General features: G+C 41.5%; 1 protein-coding gene across 1 annotated transcript in view; it reads right to left on the bottom strand.

Moving 5' to 3' along the window:
* The window catches only part of prex1 (phosphatidylinositol-3,4,5-trisphosphate-dependent Rac exchange factor 1), a 222,355-nt gene that overhangs the window by 9,104 nt on the left and 187,363 nt on the right, over positions 1-25,888 (bottom strand). The window contains exons 31-38 of the mRNA XM_041204802.1: positions 23,952-23,993; positions 20,912-21,129; positions 19,800-19,902; positions 7,460-7,603; positions 6,753-6,858; positions 5,479-5,545; positions 4,249-4,439; positions 120-222 (exon numbers count right to left, since the gene is read on the bottom strand). Of these exons, the coding sequence (XP_041060736.1) occupies positions 120-222; positions 4,249-4,439; positions 5,479-5,545; positions 6,753-6,858; positions 7,460-7,603; positions 19,800-19,902; positions 20,912-21,129; positions 23,952-23,993 (974 nt within the window). The remainder of the gene's footprint in view (positions 1-119; positions 223-4,248; positions 4,440-5,478; positions 5,546-6,752; positions 6,859-7,459; positions 7,604-19,799; positions 19,903-20,911; positions 21,130-23,951; positions 23,994-25,888) is intronic.

Here is a 25,888-nt window from a genome sequence, read left to right as displayed (position 1 = left end):
AAAGAATCCATTGTTCTCAAAGAAGGGCATTTGGACTGCACACACACCACAACAGTTTAGAGTTTAAAACAGTTAGGCACATGTCTTGAATCCATTTAATTGGTCTTTGAGGATCTTACCTGTTTTCTCATAATGTCCGTGGCCTGCATGATACATCTAGGTAAGAGTCCATGACTACGAGCCAAAATAACTGCTTGTTCCAGGGTTACACTTAAAGTACTCCTGAATAAAACCAAAATAACAGGACAATTAATATAGGTTTATCACAACAACAAAGGCAAAACATCTTCTGCATGATTTGTTCAGGTGAGGAGTAAACAATTGAGCTGATTAATTCAGCAAATCCCACTAAAATGATCAAATCCTTTTTAAAAGCCCATATCATGCTTTTCTAAAGTAAATCCATCAACATACGAGATGAATTCTCCAAGATTTGAGTTTTGGTCGCAAGATTATGAAAACTAAAATGACGTCCTGCCCTCTTCCCTATATGTTCAAAAATGTCATCAGTTAATCGAATATCTAAAAACTTTGATGTTACTTCATGAGCTAACATGAAAACATTATTACTGCTTGCTCAAAGTGCTGAAAATTTGTAGCCCTATTTCAGAGAAATCAGTATCTTAGTGCAGCTTCAGGGTTCGACTATTACTGAACTGTACAAAAATGCGCAAAATAGTTAAGCAACATATTGCTGTTATGTCTGGGCATTCTGGTACATGATGTAAATTACAGTGCAACAATGTGGTTGGACCAACTTGAGACTAAAGCACTTTGGAATCGGCAGATTAATATTGGGAATTTTGACAAAAGTACAATTGAATAGTGCACTAACATTTTCATTGATGTTGGGTTTAATATGGCAGCTGAAATGGTACAATCAGTACAAATGCAGTGCATTAGAACTAGAATAACATTCTTTACACAAGATCTAGGAGTTCGTAAAAGAAAACATACTAAACAGCACCAGTACATCACCTTTACAAAAAGGTGAACATTAATCTTTGAAACTCTATAATTCGATTTTCAGCTTACATAACAGGAATAAAATATAAATTGCTAGAATACAGAATTAAACAGAGGTTGTACTTTGCAAGTAAAACTTGGACTGATATTCTGAAAATACTCAATAATTCCAAACTACTGGAGAATTAAAAATGAGTGGTTCAGTTTTGGATGACATGCTTTGCTGGACCAGTGATAGATGTTACCAGCTGGCTTCACTGCATTTCTACACAATTCTAGATAATAAAGACATAATATGTCCAGATGCAGTTTCAAAAATCAGGTATGACAGATGATTCCACTTGTACCAAGTTTATACTAAAGAACAGACTTATAGTTATACAGTGATATTCATATAAACAGGAGGTTCTAAAGAGCTTCATACCCAATTAATTATTTTTGAAAAGTACTCACCTAAATAAGCAAATAGAGCAGTTAATTTGCTCACAGCAGTTTCTTAGTGAGACAGCAGTGAGATAAATGGTTATAGTCTTTTTTTAAAAAATGGTTTCATTTGAGGGAAATATGTTGGCCAGGACATAGAACTTCTGTTACTTTTTTAACATTATCTTGAACAGGCAGACAGGGCCTCAGCTTAACAACCAAAATGGCACTTGAGACAATAAAGTGCCCTCATTAAACATACAAGCATATGAATTAGGAGCAGGAATAGGCCACTTGGCCTCTTAAGCCTGCTCTACCCTTCAATAAGATCATGGCTGATCTGAATGTAACCTCAACCTCACATTCCTGCCTACCCCTGATAACCTTTTGCCCACTTGCTAATCAATAATGTATCTAGCTCTGCCTTAAAAATATTCAAAGATTCCACTGCCTTTTGAGGAAGACACTGTTCCAAAGACTCTGAACCATCAGAAAAAATTTCTCCACATCTCTGTCTTAAATGAGCGACCTCCTTATTTTTAAACAGTGAGCCATTGTTCCAAATTCTCCCACAAGAGGAAACATCCTCTCCACATCCATCCTGTCAAAATCCCTCAAGATCTTGAAGGTTTCAATTAAGTCACCTCTTACTCTTCTAAATTCCAGTGGATACAAGCCTAACATGTCCACCCTTTCCCCATAAGACAACCTGTCCATTCCTGATATTAATCTAGTAAACCTTCTAACACATTTACATCTTTCCTTAAATAGGTAGACCAGTACTGTACATAATAGTCCTGATGTGGTGTCACCAATGCCCTGTATAACTGCAACATGACCTCCCTACATCTGTAATCAATTCCCCTCACAATAAATGATAACATTCTATTAGATTTCCTAATTACCTGCTGTGCCTGCATACTAACCTTCTGTGGTTCATCCACTAGCACAGCCAGATCCCTCTGTATCTCAGAGCTCTGCAATCTCTCACCATTTAGACAGTAAGCTTCTTTTTTATTCTTCCTGCCAAAATGGGCAATTTCACATTTGCCCGCATGAAACTCCATTTTCCAGATCTTTGCCCTCTCACAAAACCTATGTCACTTTGTAGCCTCCTTACATCCTCTTCACAACTTACTTTCCTACCCATCTTTGTGTCGTCAGCAAATTTACCAACCATTCCTTTGGCTCCTTCATCCAAGTCATTTATATAAATTATAAAAAGTTGAGGCCCCAGCACTGATCCCTGTGGCACACCACTCTTCACATCCTGCCAATCAGAAAAAGACCAATTTATGCTAACTCTGCTTCCTGTTGGCTTGCCAATCTTCTATCCATGCCAATATGTTACCCACTACACCATGAGCTTTTATTTTCTGCAATAACCTTTGATCTGGCACTTTATCAAATGCCTTATGGAAATCTAAGTACAGTACATCTACTGGTTCCCCTTTACCCACAGCACATGTGACTCTTTCAAAGAACTCCCATAAATCGATTAGCATGATTTCCCTTTTACAAAACCATGTTGACTCTGCCTGATTGCCTTGAATTTTTCTAAATGCCCTGTTAGAACATCTTTAATAATAGCTTTTAACATTTTCCCCATGACAGATGTTAGGCTAACTGGCCTGTATTTTCGACTTTCTTTTTGGACAAAGGAGTTATATTTGCTATTTTCCCATCTAAATGGAGCCTTTCCAGAATCTAGGAAACTTTGGAAAATTAAAACCAATGCATCATCCATCTCACTAGCCACTTCTTTCAAGATCTTAGGGTGAAGTCCATCCAGTCCTGGAGATTTGTCAGCCCACAGCCCTAACAATTTGCCCAATACTACTTCCCTGGTGATTGCAATTTTCCTGAGTTCCTCCATCCCTTCCATTTCCTGATTTACAGCTATTTCCAGGACGTTATTTGTGTCATCTATAGTGAGGACCGAAGTAAAATATCTGTTTAATTCATCTGTCATCTCCCTACTTTCCATCATCAATTTCTCAGGCGCAGCATCTATAGGACCATCGCTCACTTTGTTAACATTCTCTTATTTCAAATAATCCTATCTTGTTGCTCATTACCAGGTCTAATATAGCCTGCTCTCTGGTTGGCTCCAGAACATGCTGTTCCAAGAAACTATCTTGAAAACATTCTATGAACTCATCGACACTACCTTTGCCCATCTGATTTTTCCAGTTTATATGTAGAAATTTTACAGCAACAACTCTCCCATCATAAACTTACACACCAAATCCAATACCACGTTCACTATCTCCAAATTCACTGTCTCTATTTCAACACAGCAGTTGGTGTTTGATTTACACTAGTCTACAAGTGATAAGCTGCACCCATCACTTCTTATTCATCGCATCAGTGGCCATCAAGGATGCAGTGCTGCAGAACATGGAACTCATCTCCATAGAGATCGAATTCGGCAATGCAACCCTGTTGTAATTTACCAAGACTGCTGATGAACTAGAAGTTGGCCCATTTATATTCCTGGTCAGATTTCACAGCATAGGCAAGAACTCAAACAGCAATGCATTAAAAGATATAAGTGTAACTTCAATATTCTGTCTTCTGACCTTCCTCAATATTACGGAGAATGACCAATTATTCAGGCTGTGCTACATATCACCAGGCTAATATTGTAATAGTGACTTATGAAATCAGGATCGCCATGAAGGCAGCATGAATGAGACACACAGAGTTATTTCACAAATGAATGCAAATGTGCCAACATACCCCACATCACTGAATTGATATTTTTACGTTACAATTTTCATAGCATTCCAAGAATGAACAGCTTGGAATATTCTGTTTTAACAGAAAGACTGAGGTAATTGGAGATATATCAAATACCTTTGTATACCAGTGCTGCACATAACAATCTGGCAAGCTCCAAGCCTGTTGCAGAGCTCAGAAGATATCGGCAAGGTTGCAATTCCAGAAGCGGGACTACTTGAGCTCGCTGTGGACGTTGAATGCTTTGGGCTGATATACAACTCCATTAGTCGTCGAAGCTCCTCCAAAGCGTTGAGGGGACGTAACAGCTGCGCATTTTTAACAATAAAGTGTTATTTACAAATCTGGTATGTTCCAATATTTTACATGCAAGGAATGCCATGCACTTAATATCTAGGCCTCCTTCCCAATTTTTTTTAAGCGGCTAGATTTTTGCCTCTTTTAATACATAAGCACAGGACTCCATGCAAGATCAAGCACAGCTCAATAATATATATTTACTTTACTGGCAGAAAAACTAATTACATAGAATTTAAGTGACAGGAAGAGGCCATTCAGCCCAATGTGCATGTGCTGGCGTTCATGTTCTGCACAAGCCTCCTCCCACACTATTAGCATATTATTTTATTCTTTTCTTCCTGATGTACATATCAATAAGATACCCTAAGCAACATTGGCTTATCATGTTACATCTCAAAATTTGAAATGCAAGTCGAATGTAGGTATAGGACCATGCAATAAAGGAAAAAGGAGAGCTAATAACACAGCAGGCAGAATTTTGCCCTTGATGGGTGGGCAGACCCCCCACCGGCTTGGCGGCAGGTGGGCAGCCGGCAGCCAATGGCCGCTGCCGAAACGGGCCCCGCTGCCATTTTAAGTGAGCGGGCCAATTAAGGCCCACCCAGCGGGCCGCCCGACAGGAAGCACTATGCACTTCCTGTGCTTGGGGGGGGGTGAGGGGAAGAAGGATTCCCCAACTGTCACGGTACGCTGTTTCACGCATGTGCGCGAAAGAGCGCACATCTCCCTGAGACTAAGTGCTGCCTTAGGGAGATCACTGACAGTGTTTGAAACTTCAAAAAAAGAAAAAAAAATTAACATGTCCCCCTCAAGTGATAATGTCACATGAGATGGGACGTGTTAATAAATATCACAAAAACTTTACTAAACTTATTTAAAACAGACATGAAACCTCATCCCACCGGTGGATGAGGTATCATGTTTTTTTCAGAAGCCCGCTGGGGCTCCTGGCCTGTCCACCAACCTTAAGGTTGGATGGGCGGGGCCTTTAATTGGTTTAACTACCTACTCAATTGGCCATTGACAGGTCCACTAGAGATACCTTACCTGGTTTATCTTTACAGCTGTTGTAGAAGAATCAGAAGGCAAATTAGATCTTTCTAGATAGAAAGCCCTATGGAAAGATCAAAAAGAACTTAGAATTTAGTTAAGCGTTAAATATACACATTTATTTAAAAATGTATTTATAATACTTAGATTATTCCTGAATCTGGACAGCTAGGTAATAGACATCAACAGATCTTTCAACACTATTTTTCCTTTCAAATATTTCTTAATTGCAAAGACAGCTCTGTCTTTTGAACATGAAGTGGAAGAGAAGTGTCTAATTTTCATCCAACACAGTTTTTCCAGAACCTTGATGTATGCCGTACTACTAGGAGGATTAAATGCAAATCAGAGTTTGCACCAGCTAGATCCCTAAGCCATAGGATCTTGGGGTAGACTTGACTGAATCTTTGATTTGATCAGAAAAATTTCACATATTGAAATTTCTTTTCACATATTTCACAAATTATTGTGCTCATGAAGATCAAGGATGTCAATGTTAGGGAGCCAAAGGTATTTTCCAAAAGCAAAAGTAAATCTCCCACAATTCTGTCCTTATATTCCTTAGCACCAACTCTAGAATTCCAACTCTTCTTGCACCTCTTCTGGTGCTTCAATTTAGTTCCCTTTAATAACCATAATCACCGAAACCTGCCTAGCAAGGTGGGAATTCTAGCTCAGGTTAGAATGGAGGTGAGGGATATGTCTGATTTGCTTTTATATTTGTTTACAGGATGTGAGCATCACTGCAAGGCCAGAATTTATTGTCCATTTCTAACTGCACACGAGAAAGTGGTGATGCAACATCTCCTTGAATCGCTGCAGTCTGCATGGTGTAGGTATGCCCACAGTGCTTTTAGAGAGGAAGCTCCAGGATTTTGACTCGATAGTGAAGGAATGGCAATATAGTTCTAAGTCAGGATCATAAGTGACTGATGCCCAATGCTAAATCATTAAATTACCAAGTAACATTTTCAATCTCTTTGAATCTTGCTTTTCGTCTTAATTGTAAAGAAAGCTCTGTCTTTTGAACATGAAGCGGGAGAGAAGTGTCTAATTTTCATCCAACATAGTTTTTCCGGATCCTTGATGTATGCTGTACTACCAGGAGGATTAAACGCAAATCAGAGTTTGCACCAGCTTGGTCCCTAAGCCATAGGATCTTGGGGTAGACTTGAATGAATCGTTGATTTGATCAGAATAATTTTAAGGAATGATCTTCCAAAAAAGTTACAATGCTTTTGTCTAAATTCATTCTGCAAATATCAGCTTACCTGAGTTTTCGATAATAATACTTCACTTTTTCAAGAGAGGCAGAATTGATCTGTTGTTGAAATTCTTCTACTGACACATTTTCTGGAGAACACTGGCTCTCAAGAGCTACGGAGAAAAATGTAATTATTACTACCTTGGTATAGAATCTGGTTGTGGTTGCCTGACATATAGTCACGACACAAAACCACTTATTAAGACAAAAAAAACCAAGTCTTCCCGGAATGGCAGCAAAACGTAACGGTTAAGCATACTATAACATCAGACAGCAATAATTAAACCATGAAGATGGATTTGGATTTTTTTTTTTACTTCAATTTAGATTTGTTTTACCCAAAGCCCTTGAAAGGTCTTGATGAATGCAAATTGTTGCCAAGTACCAGTTTACTCTTTACACTAAGTAACGTTTTACTCAATCCAGAAGAGGCCAATTTAATTTTAAGCAACTTCCTGCATTGGATAGCATTCTATTGCGATTTAAATTGATAGTTTATAAAGCACACTTCTGAAGCTGTAGCAGATTACAATTCAAATGCAATTGATGAACAGAGAAAAACAAGTCAATAGCTCATTTCCAATTACATTAAACATTTAATGCACACAAGGAAGAGTTTAGAAAGAAGCATACCATGTACATTACAAAACAATTTTTGTCATATTATACTTAAATAAAAGGACAACCGCAATGTTTAAGTGAAAGCAATTTTACCTTGGGTGAACAGAACGGTGTGTAGCTTTAAACTTCCACCATTCTGAAACTTAGGAGGCAACTCTGCAAAATTATGACTTTCGAGGTAAAAGATAACTTTCAGTGCTTGCCGACTTCCATCTATATGATAAGTGATAGAGTTGTCTGCAAAATAAAATTAAAATCAGCACTTAAGAACCATTTTGGTATTACAACACAAGTCCACCACAAAGGCTGCAGTTCATTTAGACTAGGAGTAAAAGAAAACAACTAGCATGTATTCTTCAAAGTGTGCAGGGGAGAAAGTGCAGGCAACCAAAACACTAAGAAAACAAAATACTCTGCCAGGTACACACTCTTTCGACTTTTGGAAAAAAGTGTTTAAAAGAAAAAGAAATACCAGGCCAATCAGTATTCAGAAAAAAAAAATCTGTAGCCACGTTAAAAATACATTCTATACAAGTCTAATCAATGGAACACACTCAAGCACAGAGCCCATGACATCAATAGCAGCTTGTATTTTATCTTACAATGTCAGAAATGGATGTGTGTGTCTGGTGAGAAGGTAGGGTCAACGTGGATGAAAATTTAGAATCATGGAATTTAACAGCTCAGCGGAGGCCATTTGGCACATTGCACCAGTAACCACCCTCCGAGACCTAACCATTCACCTTGAATGTTTCCACCACCTTATGCTAAGTTAGAGACTGAAGAGATCTTCAATAATTCCTCCAAATACACAGTAAAATTAGCATGTAAACCTAGTGTTGTGCAATTATATAAACTGCAGTCAGGTATTGTGGACAAGGATTATGCCCATCAATTTAAGAAAAAAAATAAATGCGACATCAAGCACTAAACTACAAAAGCCCAAGATGACCAGAATTACAGCATTCAGCTAAATTCAATAGTAATAGTTATTTTAATTTAATCTTGCTCCAATATAAATGTTGGCCTGAGGACTTTTAAATTGATCCATTTTATATAAAAAGTGAACAGAAAACAGCGAAGAAGATAAAATCAAAAGGTAATAGAGAGCCGATGAAATAAAAAGGTACACACTAGATGGAGAATCATTCATTTGAACCAGGCATTAGGAAAAGATGAACAGGGTCCTCAGAGTTGAAAGAGAATTTATTTATTTAGATGAGAGTGAGCAGAGGTCAAATGGTGGAGGAAGCGATGGTTGGCGGGGGGGCGGGGGGGGGGGGGGGGGGGGGGGGTGGTTGGTGGTGGTGGTGGCAGCGGTGTAGTGAATTTCCCCAATAATATATTAGCAAGCCTTTACAACCTTGAGGTAAGGTGATCCCCAACATGGTTTTTTTCATCCCAGAATAGAAAGTCCAGCAACAGAGCAGTCCAATGGAGAATGTTATATATTTAAATGTCAAAGGATTACAGCTTAAAAGCTTTGAGAAGGAGGTGTTCTATTTAATTGCTAAAATTAGATGTTGTACATATAGATCGGCATATCCAGTACTACTGTCATTTTTTTCCATTTCTGGAAGCAATGAGGTTATTTCAGAACAGTCTATTTTACGGTACAAATAGGATTTGATACTACATTACAGGCAATGCACCTCCATGGAGTACGATGCAACTTTGCTAAAGTTGTGCTGTGCTTGTTGATGAAGCTTGCCATGGACAGAATCCATGTAGCAGGAAAAATTTAAATCGGCTTATTTAACCAGCTGAGACTATAAACATTAATGCCTTCTTGACCAAAGCTGAGTGCCACAGAACATGCATGTACAATATTATCTCATATAGATCAAGCAGTTTGAATCATATATAAGTAAACATTCAGGAGGAAGTGAGTTGCTGAATGGTGTAATAAATGATAACTACTGCGGAACAATGTCTGTGGCCCTGGAAAATTGTTTTTACAAGTGTGGAGTCTCAATCCCTCAGAAGAAAATTGATGTAGATTTTAGAAAAATAAAAAATTCAATTTCTGCTTTTTTTTCTCATCTCTCTTCCTTAATCCCATCTTAAGTGTACCAATTTCTATTTTATTTCCTGTACTGTTTTAAATAAATCTTGGCTTACAGTTTGTGCCTCAGTGAAGATAAATCAATCTGCTTTATTGAAAACCCTTGTTGCTGCTTGAGCTACTCACAGATCCTGTAGAGGGCAGCAGCACATTGAAACAGATGTCAACTTAGTAGAAATCTCCAGGCAAGCTATGAGAAGAAGTCTGGGGGTAACTGTATGCGAGGTGAATGGTGAAAGCAGTCACTTCTTCACCGAGAGGGAACTCTGAGCCATGATAGGCATGTATATTGATTGGATTTTCATTTTTAGTTAACGTATGCCTGGTATTTTGAGACATATAATTACCAGCTTGCTGAAAAAATAACAATGTGAATGATCCAAGTCATTTTTAATGTGCACTTTGGGCAGCAACTTGTTGCAAAGAGATAACCCATGAGCTGCAAAACGCCATAAGTTGCTCGATGATTCATGTCACTGTCGTTAGCTTTGTGAAAACAGCATCTCATTCTAGCCCACCCTGTGATTTTCATGAAGTTTCTGCATTTGCAGATCAATTGGCCATTAAATACACCATGGAAAGTTAAGCCTAGTAACTGTGCTTTTAATGACATAATAACGGTTAATGATTGCCAATCAACTTCTTTCCTAGAAAGTGAACAATTAAAAGTATGGAGTCTCATCCCTTAAGGTTGTTATTGGAGATTAAAAATGTGTCATTTTAAATTTTCACATTTTCTTACTTTTCCTTTCTTTTTCCTCTCTCTCTCAATCCAACCTTTTTATCTCCATTTATCTATTTCCCCAATTTTACATGAGATTTAACCACACTAATTCATCCTTCACCCTTGTCAGTCTTGACAGTTTATCTCTCAATCCTTTAATCTCATCGATTAAGGAGATGCACCATTTATCTTGTTGTTCACCAAGGTTCCCTGTTGTTCTTGCCACACTCTTTTCAGCTTGCACATCCAGCAACTTTGAGAGAAAACTTAAAACCTTAAAATTTGTATGAACAAGTCGACCTAACAGAGCACACTGCAAGATCAGCTTACTTCAGAAAAACCTGGGACATACATATTTTCCTTTGGGCAACATTGCTGAAGTGCATATAATCCAAACATATTTACCATATGTTCCTCTAGTTAAGAATCAAGTAAAACTGTGCTAGATTTTTAATTCTTGGCTTAATTGTTAATCAATAATAGATTCAACTAAACATTACCCTGCTGCCCTAGTCCAGAGTTCAAATTTAGTAATGAAACTGATTCATCGTAATCAGTTTTCATTCTGGAATGTAGTATTAATAAGGAAAATTGAATATTTCAAACCAGTACACTATGCAGTTGGCATGGAAATCTTTAAATATTAAGCTAACGCCCATTGTGGAAAAGCTTACTTCCGTTCCAATAGCTGATTATGTAATGAATATGCCCCTAAAACAGTTCACTACAGATATTCTGGTATTTCAAAACCAGAGATTCTGAAATAAACATTTTTTTCTGAAGTGTTGAGTCTAAAATTGATGATTTCAGTCAAATTGCGCAACTTCAGAACTTTTCTCTTTAAATTTAACACTTTGGCCTACACAATAATAATCCAGATGAAAGACATAATCCAAGTAAAAAATTACACCTTAGAATCTATCAATGTTGATTCATGCTTCTTTTGGTCATTACTTAGCATGCACGTTTATGTAAAAATTGCTGGAGTTCATAATAATAAATTTAATGTGGAGGTACTTATTTAGCCAGCCTCATTTGATAACACTGTTGATTCCTTGGTCTGTGTCCAGTTAAACCAGCAGATTCAAGTTGCCTATAATCCAGGATCCTGTCCATCAGGCACCAAGAGAAGTTTTTGTGCCCGCCGACATTGGGCGTGGTCAGCGGCGTCAAAGGACAATATGGCACAATCAGTTTTATGATGGCGGGAGACCAGTCCGCAATCCTCCGTTCAGACCGCTGATAGAGGGCCATTGCGGGTAAGAACCTGTTCATCATGCATGAGGCACTCTCGGTTTTGCTGTACGTGGCGCAGTTCTGGCCCATTCCTCACTCCTGCGCAGTGGTGATCACCCGGGCTATCCTTCGCTTTATCTGGAGATCGAAAAGGGATCGTATTCGCAGGAACGCAATGTACAGGTCTCTAGATAAAGAGAGAAAAAACGTGCCCAACATCGCCCTCATCCTGATGACCACCTTTGTGTGCCGCTGCATCTAGCTGTACGTGGACCCTCGGTACACAAATACCAAGTGTCACTACATGCTGAGGTTCTACCTGTCCCCGGTGATGCGAAGGATGGGTCTGGCCATGCTGTCGTGGAACGCTCCAAGCAGTTGGACCGTGCTGTACCACCTGTCCTTAATGGAAAAATTTATGTAGAGAAACACCTTTGACCACAAGTCCATCAAGCAGTGGTTGGCACGTAATGTCCTAGAGGCTCTGCGGGAAAAGAAGATGGTGGATCCTGTCGGATGGTTCCCCAGACTGTCAAAGTCATTTGGTAGAATGCCTCATCGCCAGAACTTTCCAATAAGCACCAATATGTAGCTTGGCTGGTGGTGAGAAAGGCCCTCCCCGGCAGATCCTTCCTACACACCAGGAGTCTCACCACCTCTGCACGTTGACCAGAAGAGACCAGTGTTCACTTCCTTGTGGAAGGTGCCTTTGCAAAGAAGGCAAGGTTCCTCCCAAGCAGTGCTGTGACACAGGACTCTGTGCTCTACGGGCTGTTCCCAGGGACACGCACCGAAACAAACATCAGCAGCAGCTGCAGGACCATCAATTTGGTGAAAGACGCTCTATGGTCTGTCCAAAACTTGTTGGTCTTTCAGTGAAAAGTGTTGTCCCCGAATGAGTGTTGCAGACTGGCACATTCCAAGGTCCAGGACCACATGCTGAGGAACACACTAAAGCTTGGGGCAGCCACCACAAAGGCACAATGGGGAAAGGTCGCTGTCTAAGACCTTTCTGCCACAGTGCACAGAGAGGCAGGGAACTGTCATAGACTCTTCGGGCTGTATGACTCACAATGAATGTATGTGGTGAATACTAAATGTGGCATAATTGAAGCACTTCACAGTGCAACATAATGTATGTCGATGACTCCAATACCACAGCACTGTCTGACTGTCTGTAATAACCATATTGAAATGACTAATATTCATTGATTGTATTGAAGCACCTTGTGATCTATGTGGAAAAGTTGAATATGATTGCCCTTTTTGTGATGGCCATTTAGAAATATTTTGTAATGTTCTTTCAGATATTTTATGAGCAACATAAATTTTTGCAAAAAAAAAAAGCCCCTGCCATTGAGGTGACTAGTGTCATTGGGGGATTGGGGGGTGGTTGAGGGCAGCCATGCCATTGAAGCAACTAGTGGCCCGCTGGAGGGGGGGTGGTGGTGAGGGAAGTGGTCACGCGTGAAGGAACCCGGTTTAAAAAGGGACCAGTCCTCTGCAGCTGAGACAGTTCAGATGCGGCCACATTGATATGATTGGGGTCGGGCTCCTAGCTTCTCTGCCCACTCAAGCAGTGCAGAAGCATCAAAGTGCCACCAAGTATTCCAAAGCTTTTCATCTTCATCGCGCCCCCACCCCCTCAACCCACGGCAAAGACTGCAAATTCATGAGCATTTTAGTGGAGTGCAGAACAGTTGGAAGACTGCACACATTGTACAACCTCCTCGCTAAAGCTGGCCATGGAGCAGACTCTGGTGGAGATGCTCACAGCCCCTTGCAATGTCATCATCCCGGTTTGGACCAGTCTCCCCCATGGTTCAAGCTAAGGCAGCAGCCATGTCGTGCATTAATCTCAGGCCATTCAAGTGGTGGCCAGCACTCTCCGGGAAACATTAAGGGGCTGTCACACTTAACCAGGACAGGTTCTGAGCACACCCATGATAACCACATGTCTGTCTCTTTCATCCTGCAGGAAAACAAAGAACAAAGTACAGCACAGGAACAGGCCCTTCGGCCCTCCAAGCCTGCACTGATCATATTGCCCGTCAACTAAAACATTTTGCACTTCCGGGGTCCGTATCCCTCTATTCCCAACCTTTTCATGTATTTGTCAAGCTGCCTCTTAAACACCACTATCGTACCTGCTTCCACCACCTCCTCTGGCAGCGAATTCCAGACACTCATTACCCTCTGCGTCAAAAACTTGCCCCGCACATCTCCTCTATAGTTTTCTCCTCTCACCTTAAATCTATGTCCCCTAGTAATTGACTCTTCCACCCTGGGAAAAAGCTTCTGACTATCTACTCTGTAATGCCACTCACAATTTTGTAAACTTCCATCAAGTCGCCCCTCAATCTCCATCACTCTAGTGAGAACAATCTGAGTTTCTCCAACCTCTCCTCATAGCTAATAACCTCCAGACTAGGCAGCATCCTGGTAAACCTCCTCTGCACCCTCTCCAATGCCTCCATATCCTTCTGGTAATGTGGTGACCAGAATTGCACGGAATATTCCAAGCGTGGCCTAACCAAGGTTCTATACAGCTGCAGCATGACTTCCCAGCTTTTATACTCAATACCCCTGCCAATGAAGGCAAGCATGCCTTGTGCCTTCCTGACTACCTTATCCACCTGTATTGCCATTTTCAGTGACCTGTGGACCTGTACACCCAGATCCCTCTGCCCGTCAATGCACTTAAGGGTTCTGCCATTTACTGTATAATTCCTGCCTGTATTAGACCTTCCAAAATGCATTACCTCGCATTTGTCCGGATTAAACTCCATCTGCCATTTCTCCACCCAAGTCTCCAACCGATCTATATCCCGTTGTATCCTTTGACAATCCTCTTCACTATCTGCAACTCCTCCAACCTTAATGTAGTCTGCAAACTTACTAATTAGCCCAGTTACATTTTCCTCCAAATCATTTATTATACTACAAACAGCAAAGGTCCCAGCACTGATCCCTGCGGAACTCCACTAGTCACAGCTCTCCATTCAGAGAAGCACCCTTCCACTGCTACCTTCTGTCTTCTATGACCAAGCCAATTCTGTATCCATCTTGTCAGCTCACCTCTGATCCCGTGCGACTTTACCTTCTGTACCAGTCTGCCATGAGGAACCTTGTCAAAGGCCTTACTGAAATCCATGTATATAACATCCACTGCCCTTCCATTGTCGATCGTCTTTGTCACTTCCTCGAAAAACTCGATCAAGTTAGTGAGACGTGACCCCCCCTTCACAAAACCATGCTGCCTCTCACTAATACACCCATTTGCTTCCAAATGATAGTAAATCCTGTCACGAAGAAGTACATCAGGATCATGGAGCCTGGTGAACTAGCTGTATGCCTGGTGGCCTGCAAAGTGCAAAGATAACGGAGAAGAGAGCGACTGAGGCTCCTGGCTGCGCAGAGGCAGGAGCAGAAGCAGGAACAAGGGGTGTCTGGGGCTCCCACACACACCACCCAAGTGCCACAGCGAGCCGTTGTGGTGTCACCTTTCATTCCTGCAGATGACCGAGAACCAGTGTTGCCAAAGATTACACACTTCTAGGGAACTGGTCAGTCACATCTGCCAGCTGCTGCAGGATTTGGCGCCACAGGAACATGGAGAGCATCCACTGCCCATGGCCGTGAAAGTGACCATGGCGCTCAAATTCTATGCCAGTGGCTCCTTTCAGGGATCCAACAGGTGACCTCTGTGGGATCTCTCAAGCCTCCACCCACAAACACGTCCATGAGGTCACGGATGCCATCTTTGCAAGGGAACAAAACTTTGTGCATTTCGCCCAGGACCAGGACTGTCAAGATGCAAAGGCCATTGAATTCGCCCAAATCTAGGGCTTCCCACAGGCTCAAGATACCATCGACAGCACACATGTGGCGCTCAGATCTCCATCGCAACACACTGAACTACATCAAACGCAAGGGGTTCTATTCGCTGAATATGCAGCTGGTATGAGACCATCAGAAATACAGTTTCCAGGGAGTGTGCACGACGCCTACATCCTCAGTTGGTCACAGATCCCTGAAGTCTTCCTGGGTCCGCAGAAAGTGCAGGGATGGCTGCCCCGGGACAAGGGCTACCCACAGAGGCTGTGGCTGATGACACCCATGCAGCGGTCTCAGACTGCAGCAGAGTGATGGTGTAATGAGGCTCATGCTGCAGCTCTCAAATTGGTGCAACAGACCATCGGGATGCTGAAGGTGTGGTTCCAGTGCCTGGACGGTCTGGTGGAGCCCTGCAATATAGTCCACAGACAGTGTCACACATCATCATCGTCTGCTGCGCCTGGCTGAGGAGATGGGGGCGTTGTGGACGGGGATGAGGGTGAGGAGGCAACAATGACGGGGATGAGGCCCTCACACTGGCTCGATGAGGTAGGCGTGCTTGGGGGGCCCTCATAGCTGCTAGATTTGTGGAGGACGATGACAGCATGCAGTGAGGTGATCCCATAGATCCTCACATTGCATCTGTGAACATTTGACTAGAGTCTGGCTTATGGCAGTGTGACTACCCTCCGAGAATGCTCCTGTCATGGAGACACTGTGGGGGCCTTAATAGTCGCTTGATTGCAGGAGGATGATGACGATGATGACATACAGTGAGGACACTCCATAAATCTTCACATAGCCTCTGAGAATGTCTGACTCCTGTCTGGCCGAGGGCAGCTCACACGCTCTGTGATCAGGGTCATGTCATAGAGACGCAGCCATGAAACTTTAGAAGCATCTGATCCTTTGTCCGCCTTCAGCGGACCCTTCAAGAGCACAGCATCACTGGTCACAGATGCTGAATTGATGGGGACCAGCCCCTCCTTAAAAGGTGCTGAGGGCACATCAAGAGAATGAGAGAACTCTGTGGCGCCTGCCCACTACATTCTGGCAGCAATGACCAGCACTGCCAAGGTTCAGGCATCAGTAATGTTTCCAGGGAGAGAGAATCCGAACCATCACTTTGGTCTGAAGGCTGCACAAAGCACAGGGAAGAGGCCCTGGACTGAAACACCTGCCTTTATCTTGTGCAGAAAGGTTTCACATCTGTGTGACAAGAACACTGCTCATCAGAACAAGGAGCCACAGGCAGGAAGACATTCTTGAGAGTTTATTGACAATAGTGAACATTATGTACAAGTGATTAACACCCATGCCCAGGCTGTGCAACTAATTCTCCTCAACTTTCCTAATCCTGCTGCTATGTCTTGGTGCTCCCCGGACATCCACAGCGGAGTAGGAGGCAGCCTGCTGACTGTGACTTTAGCTAGTTTCTTCTGGAGGGCCGAGACTTGGAGTGCCCCGGCCTGCTTTCGGGGTCCTGCTGTGTGGCAGTGCCACCCTCCTCGGCCTGTGAAGCTGGAGCTGCGGAGGTCACAGGAAGAGGGGATTTGGATCGGATGACCACTCCCAGAGTCTCCTGGGTGGACGGGCCTGAAGTGTGCACTTGCTGATCCTCCTCCCCATGGGTGCCCACGGGCCCCTGGCTGACTCCTTACGGGGAAGGGGTAGCTGGAGTGAGACCAAGCTGCCCTGCACCCGTCTCGGGTACACACTATGGCATCAGCAACAGAGTTGAGACCACACAGCAGTGCAGGAGCTAAATCCTGAACCAAGGTCTCCATGGTGGCCGCCATCCTACCAGTGTTGACCTCAGTGCATTGCAATGCCGGCATTAGCACCTCTGACTGAAGGCGGAAGGACTCCTCCATTGTGCCTTGCAATCTGAGGATTGCAGCGGACATCCCTTCCTGAAGTTCCTGAGCTTACCTTTGCAACTCCAGCAGCTGTGACATGACCGATTCCAGAGGCTCGTCATCTGACTTGGGCTCAGCAAGTTCTGGCCTCCTGCAGTCCTCCGGGTACCAGAAAGCTGAGAAGTCGTTGCCTCCACCTGCTGTGGATCAGGCAGTGCAATGTAATCCCGGAGCTAATCTAAAACGAGGTCCCACCGAGGTGTGTGTCTCTATACTGGTGGAGGGTGTGGGTGAGCGCTGTGATGGAACTTCAGGGAGGGTGACTCCAGATTCCTCTTCAGAGGCTTCTTCGGGGCTTGATTGGAGGACTTGGGTCGTGGACCCTGTCGACTGTTTGGCAGATATGCCTGAAAAAGCAAGGGGAGATAATTAGCCCATGGCAGTGGCCTGTGAAAGAGGACACATTACTCACAGCATGGGTGTCTGATGGATGTCGCATTGCTGGATCCTCTCTTGGTACAGCATCACTGAGCTCATCGTCAGCATAGGAATGGTCCAGATCCTTGCCGGTCAGCTGGATGACTCTGTTTTCATAGTCTGTGAAGACCTTGATTTCAGGCATTCCGTCACCAGTCTGCAATCTTTCCCTTTTGTTGTGTGCCAGCTTGTCTAGCATGAATAGAGATGGAGAAAGTGTAAGCGGGATGCCTGCCAGGCCAGATGATAAGTATGCCTGGTCTGTTTGGCTGGTGAGTGGTCCCATGGACGGGATGAGGACAGTGACAGTGTGTGTAAGAAAGTAAATGGTGATGTTCCTTGAACCGGCAGTGAGTGTGGGCCCTGTGAAAGTGTGATGGGCTCGTGTGTGTTTGAGTTGAGAGTGATGAGAAGAGTGACTTACCCTGGCAGAACAGAGGAGATCATTCATCCTCTTGCGGTACTGGGTGGCAGTCTTCTTTTGAAGAGCGTTTGCACTGACCACCACTTCCCAAGCCGGGTTAGTGCTGTTGCTGGCCATCCTGCAGCCAGAGAGGGGATAGAGGGCATCCCGGTGAGCCTCCACAGCATCCAAAAGCTGCTCGAGGGATGCTTCACTGAACCTGGGGTCTGTAGTCTCCTTCAGTTTCAGGGCAATGTCTTCCATGCAGCAGTGGTGGTCTAGAAATGCCGAGATGTGTGCTTGTGGCTGGACTTGAAATATGGCACCTGGTGTGATAGCGGGGTGGTAGTGGTGGCAGGCGGGTGAATGACAGCCCACTCGCCATGGAAACCATGTTTCCCAGGGGCTCATAACTAATGTGGTTGATTTGGGACGAAATGGTGAGAAAAGCCACCATCGCAGCCAGCAGATAAAACATCGTTTTACTGACCCGTTACTGCACTTAGTGCAAATCTGAGACGATTCTGCCCCATGGCTCTTTTAAATAGTTTTGATTTCACTGATTTTGCATGTGTTGCCGCTGGATCAGGTCCATTCACTTGCAACATCAAGTCTGATAGCAAATGCCCTGCCCCCTCATTGTTTCATAGAAGTCATCACCAATCATTTCAGTTAATTCACGATATAAAACTTTTTTTTGTTGCAAATGGCTGAAAGTAATCAGGATTCAGTGGCGGGAATATTATACTAAAATGCCAAAGGGTAGTTAGAGTCCTCATACCCTTAAAAAAAAAATTAACCTAAACAGCTTTAAATTCATTCTAATGATGGGATGATCATATTTACACCATGAAACTGAACAATTGTGTTGGAGACCTGAAGAAAGTTCGTGAAATTCCAAAACCCATATTTATTATTTCGAGCATGCGTACAAATATCCTGAAAGTGTTTGTAGAAAGATCTCTCTCCCTTATGGTTCTTAATTTTATCTATCTACTCCAGATTCCCTGGTCACAGTTGGTGATCTTTTCTTCAGCTTTATCATTTTCCTTGGATGCAAATAGCTGTTAAGAGGCATGGGTGTATGAGTCAAGATGCCGCTTCTGACCATCTTCCCTCTCCACTAAGAAACCACCTTGCCCTAGCCCTCAACATTGTCAGGGCGGAGGGTGGATATACTTTCCTCATGACAGAAGCACCTACTCCCTCCTACTTCCCATCTCTAACTCACGTCCATTGACTTCTCTTTTTTTGGGATCTTCCTCTAATCCCACCACCACATATCCCTTTCTGAAGCAGCTTAAGTCAGGTACACTACGGTTTACATGCAGAGTGCAACTTGCCCTCTCCTGACCGAAGAATGTGTCTCAGCCCCAACCGCAGAGGGCACCAATGATATTTTTCCAACCATTTAACCTTTAGCCTCTGCTATTGTCAACTCAGCAACCTCAACTATTTACACTGGGAATTAGATAAACGTGTGCCCAAACTCTTATCACAAGTAACTCCCAAAGCCAGCATGAGATTTTCATCCCATCAGTTTGGATTGGACTGTAACACATTTTGCAGACATGAAAAACCAGCACCTGAACTACTGCATCACCCCAACTCCTAAATTCTTGCTTCTTACAAAAGGTACACAGCTGACAACAAAGGGACAGGCAGCTCAACTTCAAGAAGCACGATGTTCCTGAAACAAAACCTCTCTGTTCCAATTATGGTTTTATTTTGGTTCATAATTACTGCTGCAGTGCATCACCTTGAACAGAATTTCACTATGGACCATAAATGCTGGTTAATATTCAAAATAATACAGTACGTGAAATCCTTACTTGCTACTGGGTATTCATGTTCCAGCTGCCTGAAATAGAATGTTACATTATCCAGATCGGACAAAGCGACCTTGGTGTCTTCCAGCATGATGCGCTCATCTTTCTGTGCAGAAGTGAAAGGATAATTATTAATTCCACTTCACTGAAGTGAACAGCAAGTAACATCCAAACTCCAGAAACAAGAGAAGTCAATAATGCAGTTGGCCTGTGCATCTATCAGGCAACTGCTTCAATTAAATCTCTCCTGCATATTATCTTACTTTAACATAAATTTGAAACATAAAACATGTGTCCATTACAATTTTATAAAAGGATCTTCAGATCATGCCCAGGAAGGGAAGGAATTTTGAGATGTATGGTATAGTGACTTCTGGGATTCAATCTCATTTGCCACTCAACAGTACATTGTCATTAGACATAAAAGCTTGTTATGGCTTTTTCAGATGAATTGGCAGCACATTTCACTTCTACCTCTATCAAGACAAATTTTGAAACAATATATCTTCACATTTTTATCAAGTGACCACAATTAGCAAGGGTTTTGAGATCTCGCAAGTCAGAACAGGGTTACAAGGAGGTGCAGGTGTTGTTAAACAGCAAACGGATACAGGTATCATTAAAAATCAGGTACTTGGTTCAGACATACAAGAGGAAAATCCAATCTATTTTCTAGAAGTTAATTACCATATGAAACCTCCAGACAGAGGCTAGAGAGAGAGAGAGAGAGAGGGGGAGGGAGAAAAAGTAAAATGCAGCACATAAAGTTTTGAACACATCATTTCTGTTAAAACTACTGAACACAGGAATTTGAACCACTAGGCATCTAATGACAAAGAGTTGAGAAATACAAATTTTCTACTTAAAATGTGTAAACATCAGTTTGCCAACACAGCTGCATTCCCCAATGCAAAAATACACAAAATGAAATCAATGAATAATTATTCAATTTGTAAGCTTTTATAATTCACTTGTAACTTAAAAATCATCAATTGTCTACATTCTCTCACTTGTAAAAAAAATGTGGACAATTCCCTGAACCCCATAGAGAAGTCTCTCTGTATTGTCTAGTAGACACCAAATGATGATGTGTAAAGTTATGCACGTTCACTGACCACGTTTGGAGAAAGCAGCGACTGAAAGTTGAGAAGTACGCCAGTAACAGCTATCTGCTCAAGCCATTTCTTGCTGGCCTCTTTGCTCTCCTCTTCATATTCTCCATTATTGTTATACCGGTGGTTCAAAGCAGCCAACAACTGCTCAGAGAAAGTACAGATGGCCGCTACAAGGCTTTGACAAAAGAGGACATCTCGGCGTAATTGTATCTCCAGGTCTGTAAAGGGAAGAAAAAACTGTGTCGTCAGGAGGAGGAATCAAAACTCATGCTTCAATGAACAGCTAATGTTCTTGGTGCTTTTTCATTGGAGTACAAGAACCTAATGTGGCTTAGGGTGCAATTATACCTCAGCTAGTGGTCAAGCAATGATGTTTGTGGAAAGGGAGAATCTTGGAAAAAGAGAGCAAGAGGGAGAAACAGATGTAGGTGGAGAGAGACCAAGAGAAAGAGAATTACAATGTGTGTATGTATGGTGGTCATGTGGGGGGTGGGGGGAGGGGGAGAAACGGAAACAACTGAACTTTCACAAACTTTTTGTTTTAACTTAAAGCACTTCTGCACCTGATCATAATTCAGGTGTTCTCAAATGGGATCTCACACCCTCGTAACAAGCCACAACAGAAGCTCTTGTGCCACCAGGAACCAAAAATTAAGTACTATATGTAAAAAATATATATTCTTGAAGTGCACTTTATTAACATTCTTGGCTGATGCTTCTTAATTCATCAAGAGGTCTCTTGTCTCTTACATGACTAAGTCCACAAGGCTTCACAAGTTGCCAGTGTTGCTATGGATATTTTAAGGAAAAGCAGCAAGCCTGAATCAGATGAATGACAGAAGGATATTGTATTTACAACACATCTTGGAAAGTTTACAAAATGTAAACCATTTATGCCACAAGCATGTTTGAAAGTAGATTATGAAAATAAAAAAAGTGAATCACTACTTCTACAAAATCACATAAAACACATTCTCCTCATATTTAAAATACTCTACCCTCTTCTTAAGTAAAGAAGTGTAATCCAGTCTCAAAAAATCCGAGGAATACCAGCTCCGACCTTACAAATCAAGCTTTACCTTGCCCAAACAAATGAGAAAGTGGACTCTGGGCTATACAAATAAATGGCTAGGAAGGGCACCTGTGGCAGAAAAATCCAGTCACTAACAGCCAAAATGATATAAGGAGCGTTGTGCATTCAAGGAACTTTATGGAAAGAAATAAATGACAATGACACAGATTTGGGGGTTCAGTGGCGAAACAAGGATACTTGCAGGCCTCAAAGAAAATTGCAGTGAGCAATCTGGCACCCTGAACCCCCTTGATGTACAATGGATAGTTTTGGTAGTTTAAATCGGAATTCCTAACATTCGAGCTGCAATGATGTCATCAACAGTCGAAACAGTGAGTCACATTAAAAAACTCTCAGGCAGTCAACCAGGGAATGAAATGAAAGGCACAAATAATCAAATCACTTTGTAGAGATTTTACTGAAAGTAAAGTGAAAATTGGGACATACATCTGGGGTTATGGTAGTTGAAATATCTTGCGTAAACTTTAAAAAATTTAGTTATTTTAAAAATATGCATTAAATCATAATGGAGACATTTGGCAACATTTCAAAAATATTTAACAGTTGTTCAACATTGGATCATAAAAAGCCCAGTTTCACTTCACTAAACAAGGCTCAAACATTGATGGAATAAAGCAGAAAATGCTGGAAAAACTCAGGTCTGGCAGCATCTGTGGAGAGAGAAACAGAATTAACGTTTCAAGCTCGTATGACTCGCTCTGGAGAAGCCATATGGACTCGAAACGATAACTGTTTCTCTCTCCAAAGATGCTGCCAGACCTGTTGAGTTTTTCTAGCATTTTCTGTTTTTATTTCAGATTTCCAGTATCTGCAGTAACAAACATTGATGGGTTTTCCCTCAGTGGTACAAAGTGGAAAAGAGCAAAATTCTTGTCAGATCAATTGATTTTACTAATTGCTGCCTCAGGTGCAGGCTAAGGGGTCCAGACAGCCAAACATTCAATGACTAACCACAATTTCAGGATTTCCATGTTAATTTGTCCTTTTGCTAAAATCCTGAAGTTGAGCTGAGATTCAGAGAGGGAAGGATGGAAAATGCTGACAGTTCACCGTTATAAACACTGCAAATTCTGTTGTTGGATTTTTGAGAACAACATTAAATCAGGTACAATAACTAAATCCAAAGGCTAGCATAAGCAGCAATTCCGTCATAAACTTTAAATAATCTTTCATTTGTTCCCAATCACACGGGATAAGATTTCATGCCATCCACGTTTGCACAACAGAACACAAAGTGAAATTAGACTTGTTGCTTCAGAAGAAAATTAACCGAGCTTGACTGAAGCTGGAAATAAGTTAGCCATAAGCTTAAGATAACATATCTTTAGAAAAGTTTTGGTTGATAACTATATTTTGATTTGTCATGTAAAAGAAGTGAAAAAGGGAACTGCAAAGAGCATTCCATTTTGTGTTCTAAAATCTCAAGTCCATTGAAAACATGTTTTATGAAAATATGCTTTTGTTATTAAATATTTTCACACCAACCAGATAGCAATGTTGACAAGTTGTTCCATGTGGACGATGTAACATTACCACAGAATTACAGCAAATCATTTTTTATATTGAGAAATAATCACTTCAGAATGTGCCTCCAAGTAATAGTCTTGCATATTGAAGTTAAACACTCCGCTTTCATTATAGATAACTAGTTACTGAAAATATAGAACTAGTTATTGCATATGGACCACAACCAAATTAACATTTACTTCTTTCATATGGGTCTTCTGTCTTAACTTAGGCCTTTAAATTCCAAGGCTTTTGATGTTAAAAAAAAAATTACCAATAACCTTAGTTCTTTGCTCTCAATACAAATATTACTTGGAGTTGTAACATATGGTTTCCATTGGGCTATGCTACAAAGAGTTATAAAATAATGCACAAACTTTCCCACCCCCTCAAAACAGCAGTTTGGCTTAGCTTAATTGCAATGACTAAAATTTGTCTTACCTGTGCAATGAAGTAGAGCTAAAAGCAATTGATTTTTCCCATCTGAGGAAGCAATTATAGAAATTACTAAAATGTAATATTTACACATCTTGAAGAAAATAGGTTTTAAATTAATGTCTACTCTACGGATTAGAATAACGTAAGACACAAAAATATAACTCAATCCGCCATGATGTTGCAAGACCAAGTGCAGTATTCAGGTCAAGCTGGCTTGGAGGACACTGACCAAGATATCTGGACCAAGATAGACAGCAGAAAATGAGAAGACAGAAGCAGCATTTGGGAGGGAAGAGTTAGTGAAGAACAGCGAGAGGAGGAGGTAGAAGAGCAAGTATTGAGGAGAAAGGGAGGAGAAGGTAGCAGACATTAGGGAGGGAACAGAAAAAGGTAATGGGGAGATAAGAGAGGCAGAAAAGAGGGGAAAGGGAGCAGATAAGCAGATAAGAGAAAGAAGGAACACAAAGTATGGGACTAGTTCAGGAGCCAAGTGATGAGTTGCAATCTGGCGGTAAAGTACTGTTCCTCTCTCTTTGGCTGCACTTAAAATTCCTGACGACATGAAAATAGTTTCAACATACAATAGGATATATTTGTGATTTGCACTCCCATTGGTATTTAAGAACTTGAGCCTTATTATTGAAGTGATGCAAGCAGCATAATATTCCAAAGGTCTACGTGAAAGTCAGCAAGAACTTCCAAAGTGTTGAAATAAGGGGTGCCACTTCGTGTCATTTGATCTATAAGCCAGTAGAAATGTCTGCAACATGTTTATGTTCCATTGTAACTCACCAATGTGCTCAGTATTAAATCAGCAATGCAGCTGAAAAAATTAAGTTAAAACACAAGTCAATCAATTAACAAATTGGAGCACAATTTACAAGTGCACTTAAGTACTTGCAGCAATGTTAATAGTATCTTCTCTTAACTGCAGTGCAGGGACAAAAATTTCAAGATAACCATTGGAAGAAACAAGTGGCAGTACCATAGAACTTAAATGAATACATCATCCAAAGCAATATCCCACGGTACAAATACTGAAAATTTCAAATGGCAAGATAGAGCCTGTGCTGTAAACCACCATTCATTAGTGCTCAAATTATTACTTTTTAAATTCACTTATTCCACAAAATTGTAAAACATTGTCTTTGGCCCTGTGAAAAGCCCAGGAATATGTTCATTATAAACATAAGCTACCATCTACAGGGTGTAGTGGTAATGTCACTGGGCTAATAATCCAGGGACCCAGACTAACGCTCTGGGTCATGGGTCCAAATCTCACCAGCTGTTGGAATTTGAATCCAGTTAATAAATCTGGAATATAAAGCTTGTCTCAGTAATGATGACTATAAAACTATCAATTGTAAAGCTGTAAAAACCCATCTGGTTCACTAATGTCCATGCTTACCTGATCTGGCCTATGTGTGACTCCAGACCCACAGCCATGTGGTTGACTTTTCACTGCCCTCTGAAATTACTTAGCAAGGTCAGTTCAAGGGCAATTAGGGATGGGCAACAAATGCTGGCCTTGCCAGCGATGCCCACATCCCATAAATAATTAAAAGCCATACAGGTTCTGCAGTGTGCAAAACGAGACAGATTGCAAATCTGCAGAGCATTTTGCAATTAAGATGCCAGCATGTTTGGTGATACAGTATGAAGTATTTGTTTGAAAAAAAATCAAAAAAATCTGAACATGGAAATTCTCAGGCACAAATTGTAATAAGAATTACTTTTCAAAATGCAACTTATTGATATTTAAATAGTTAAGGGCCATGAATGTCTAGCTGTGAACGCCAGATAACTGTTTCAGTGGGGTTGATGATCAGGGAAAGGAGTCTTTAGTTCAATTGAAGTGAAAGTGCAACCGCCTATCAATGGTTACTGCTGATGTAGCTATAATTTTTATAATGGCAATCTGACAGCATTATTCATATCCT

Source organism: Carcharodon carcharias, chromosome 14 (genome assembly GCF_017639515.1).
Source record: "Carcharodon carcharias isolate sCarCar2 chromosome 14, sCarCar2.pri, whole genome shotgun sequence".
Lineage (NCBI taxonomy): Eukaryota > Metazoa > Chordata > Chondrichthyes > Lamniformes > Lamnidae > Carcharodon > Carcharodon carcharias.
Note: the sequence above shows the minus strand (reverse complement) of the source record. Positions and strands in the feature narration are given on the sequence as shown.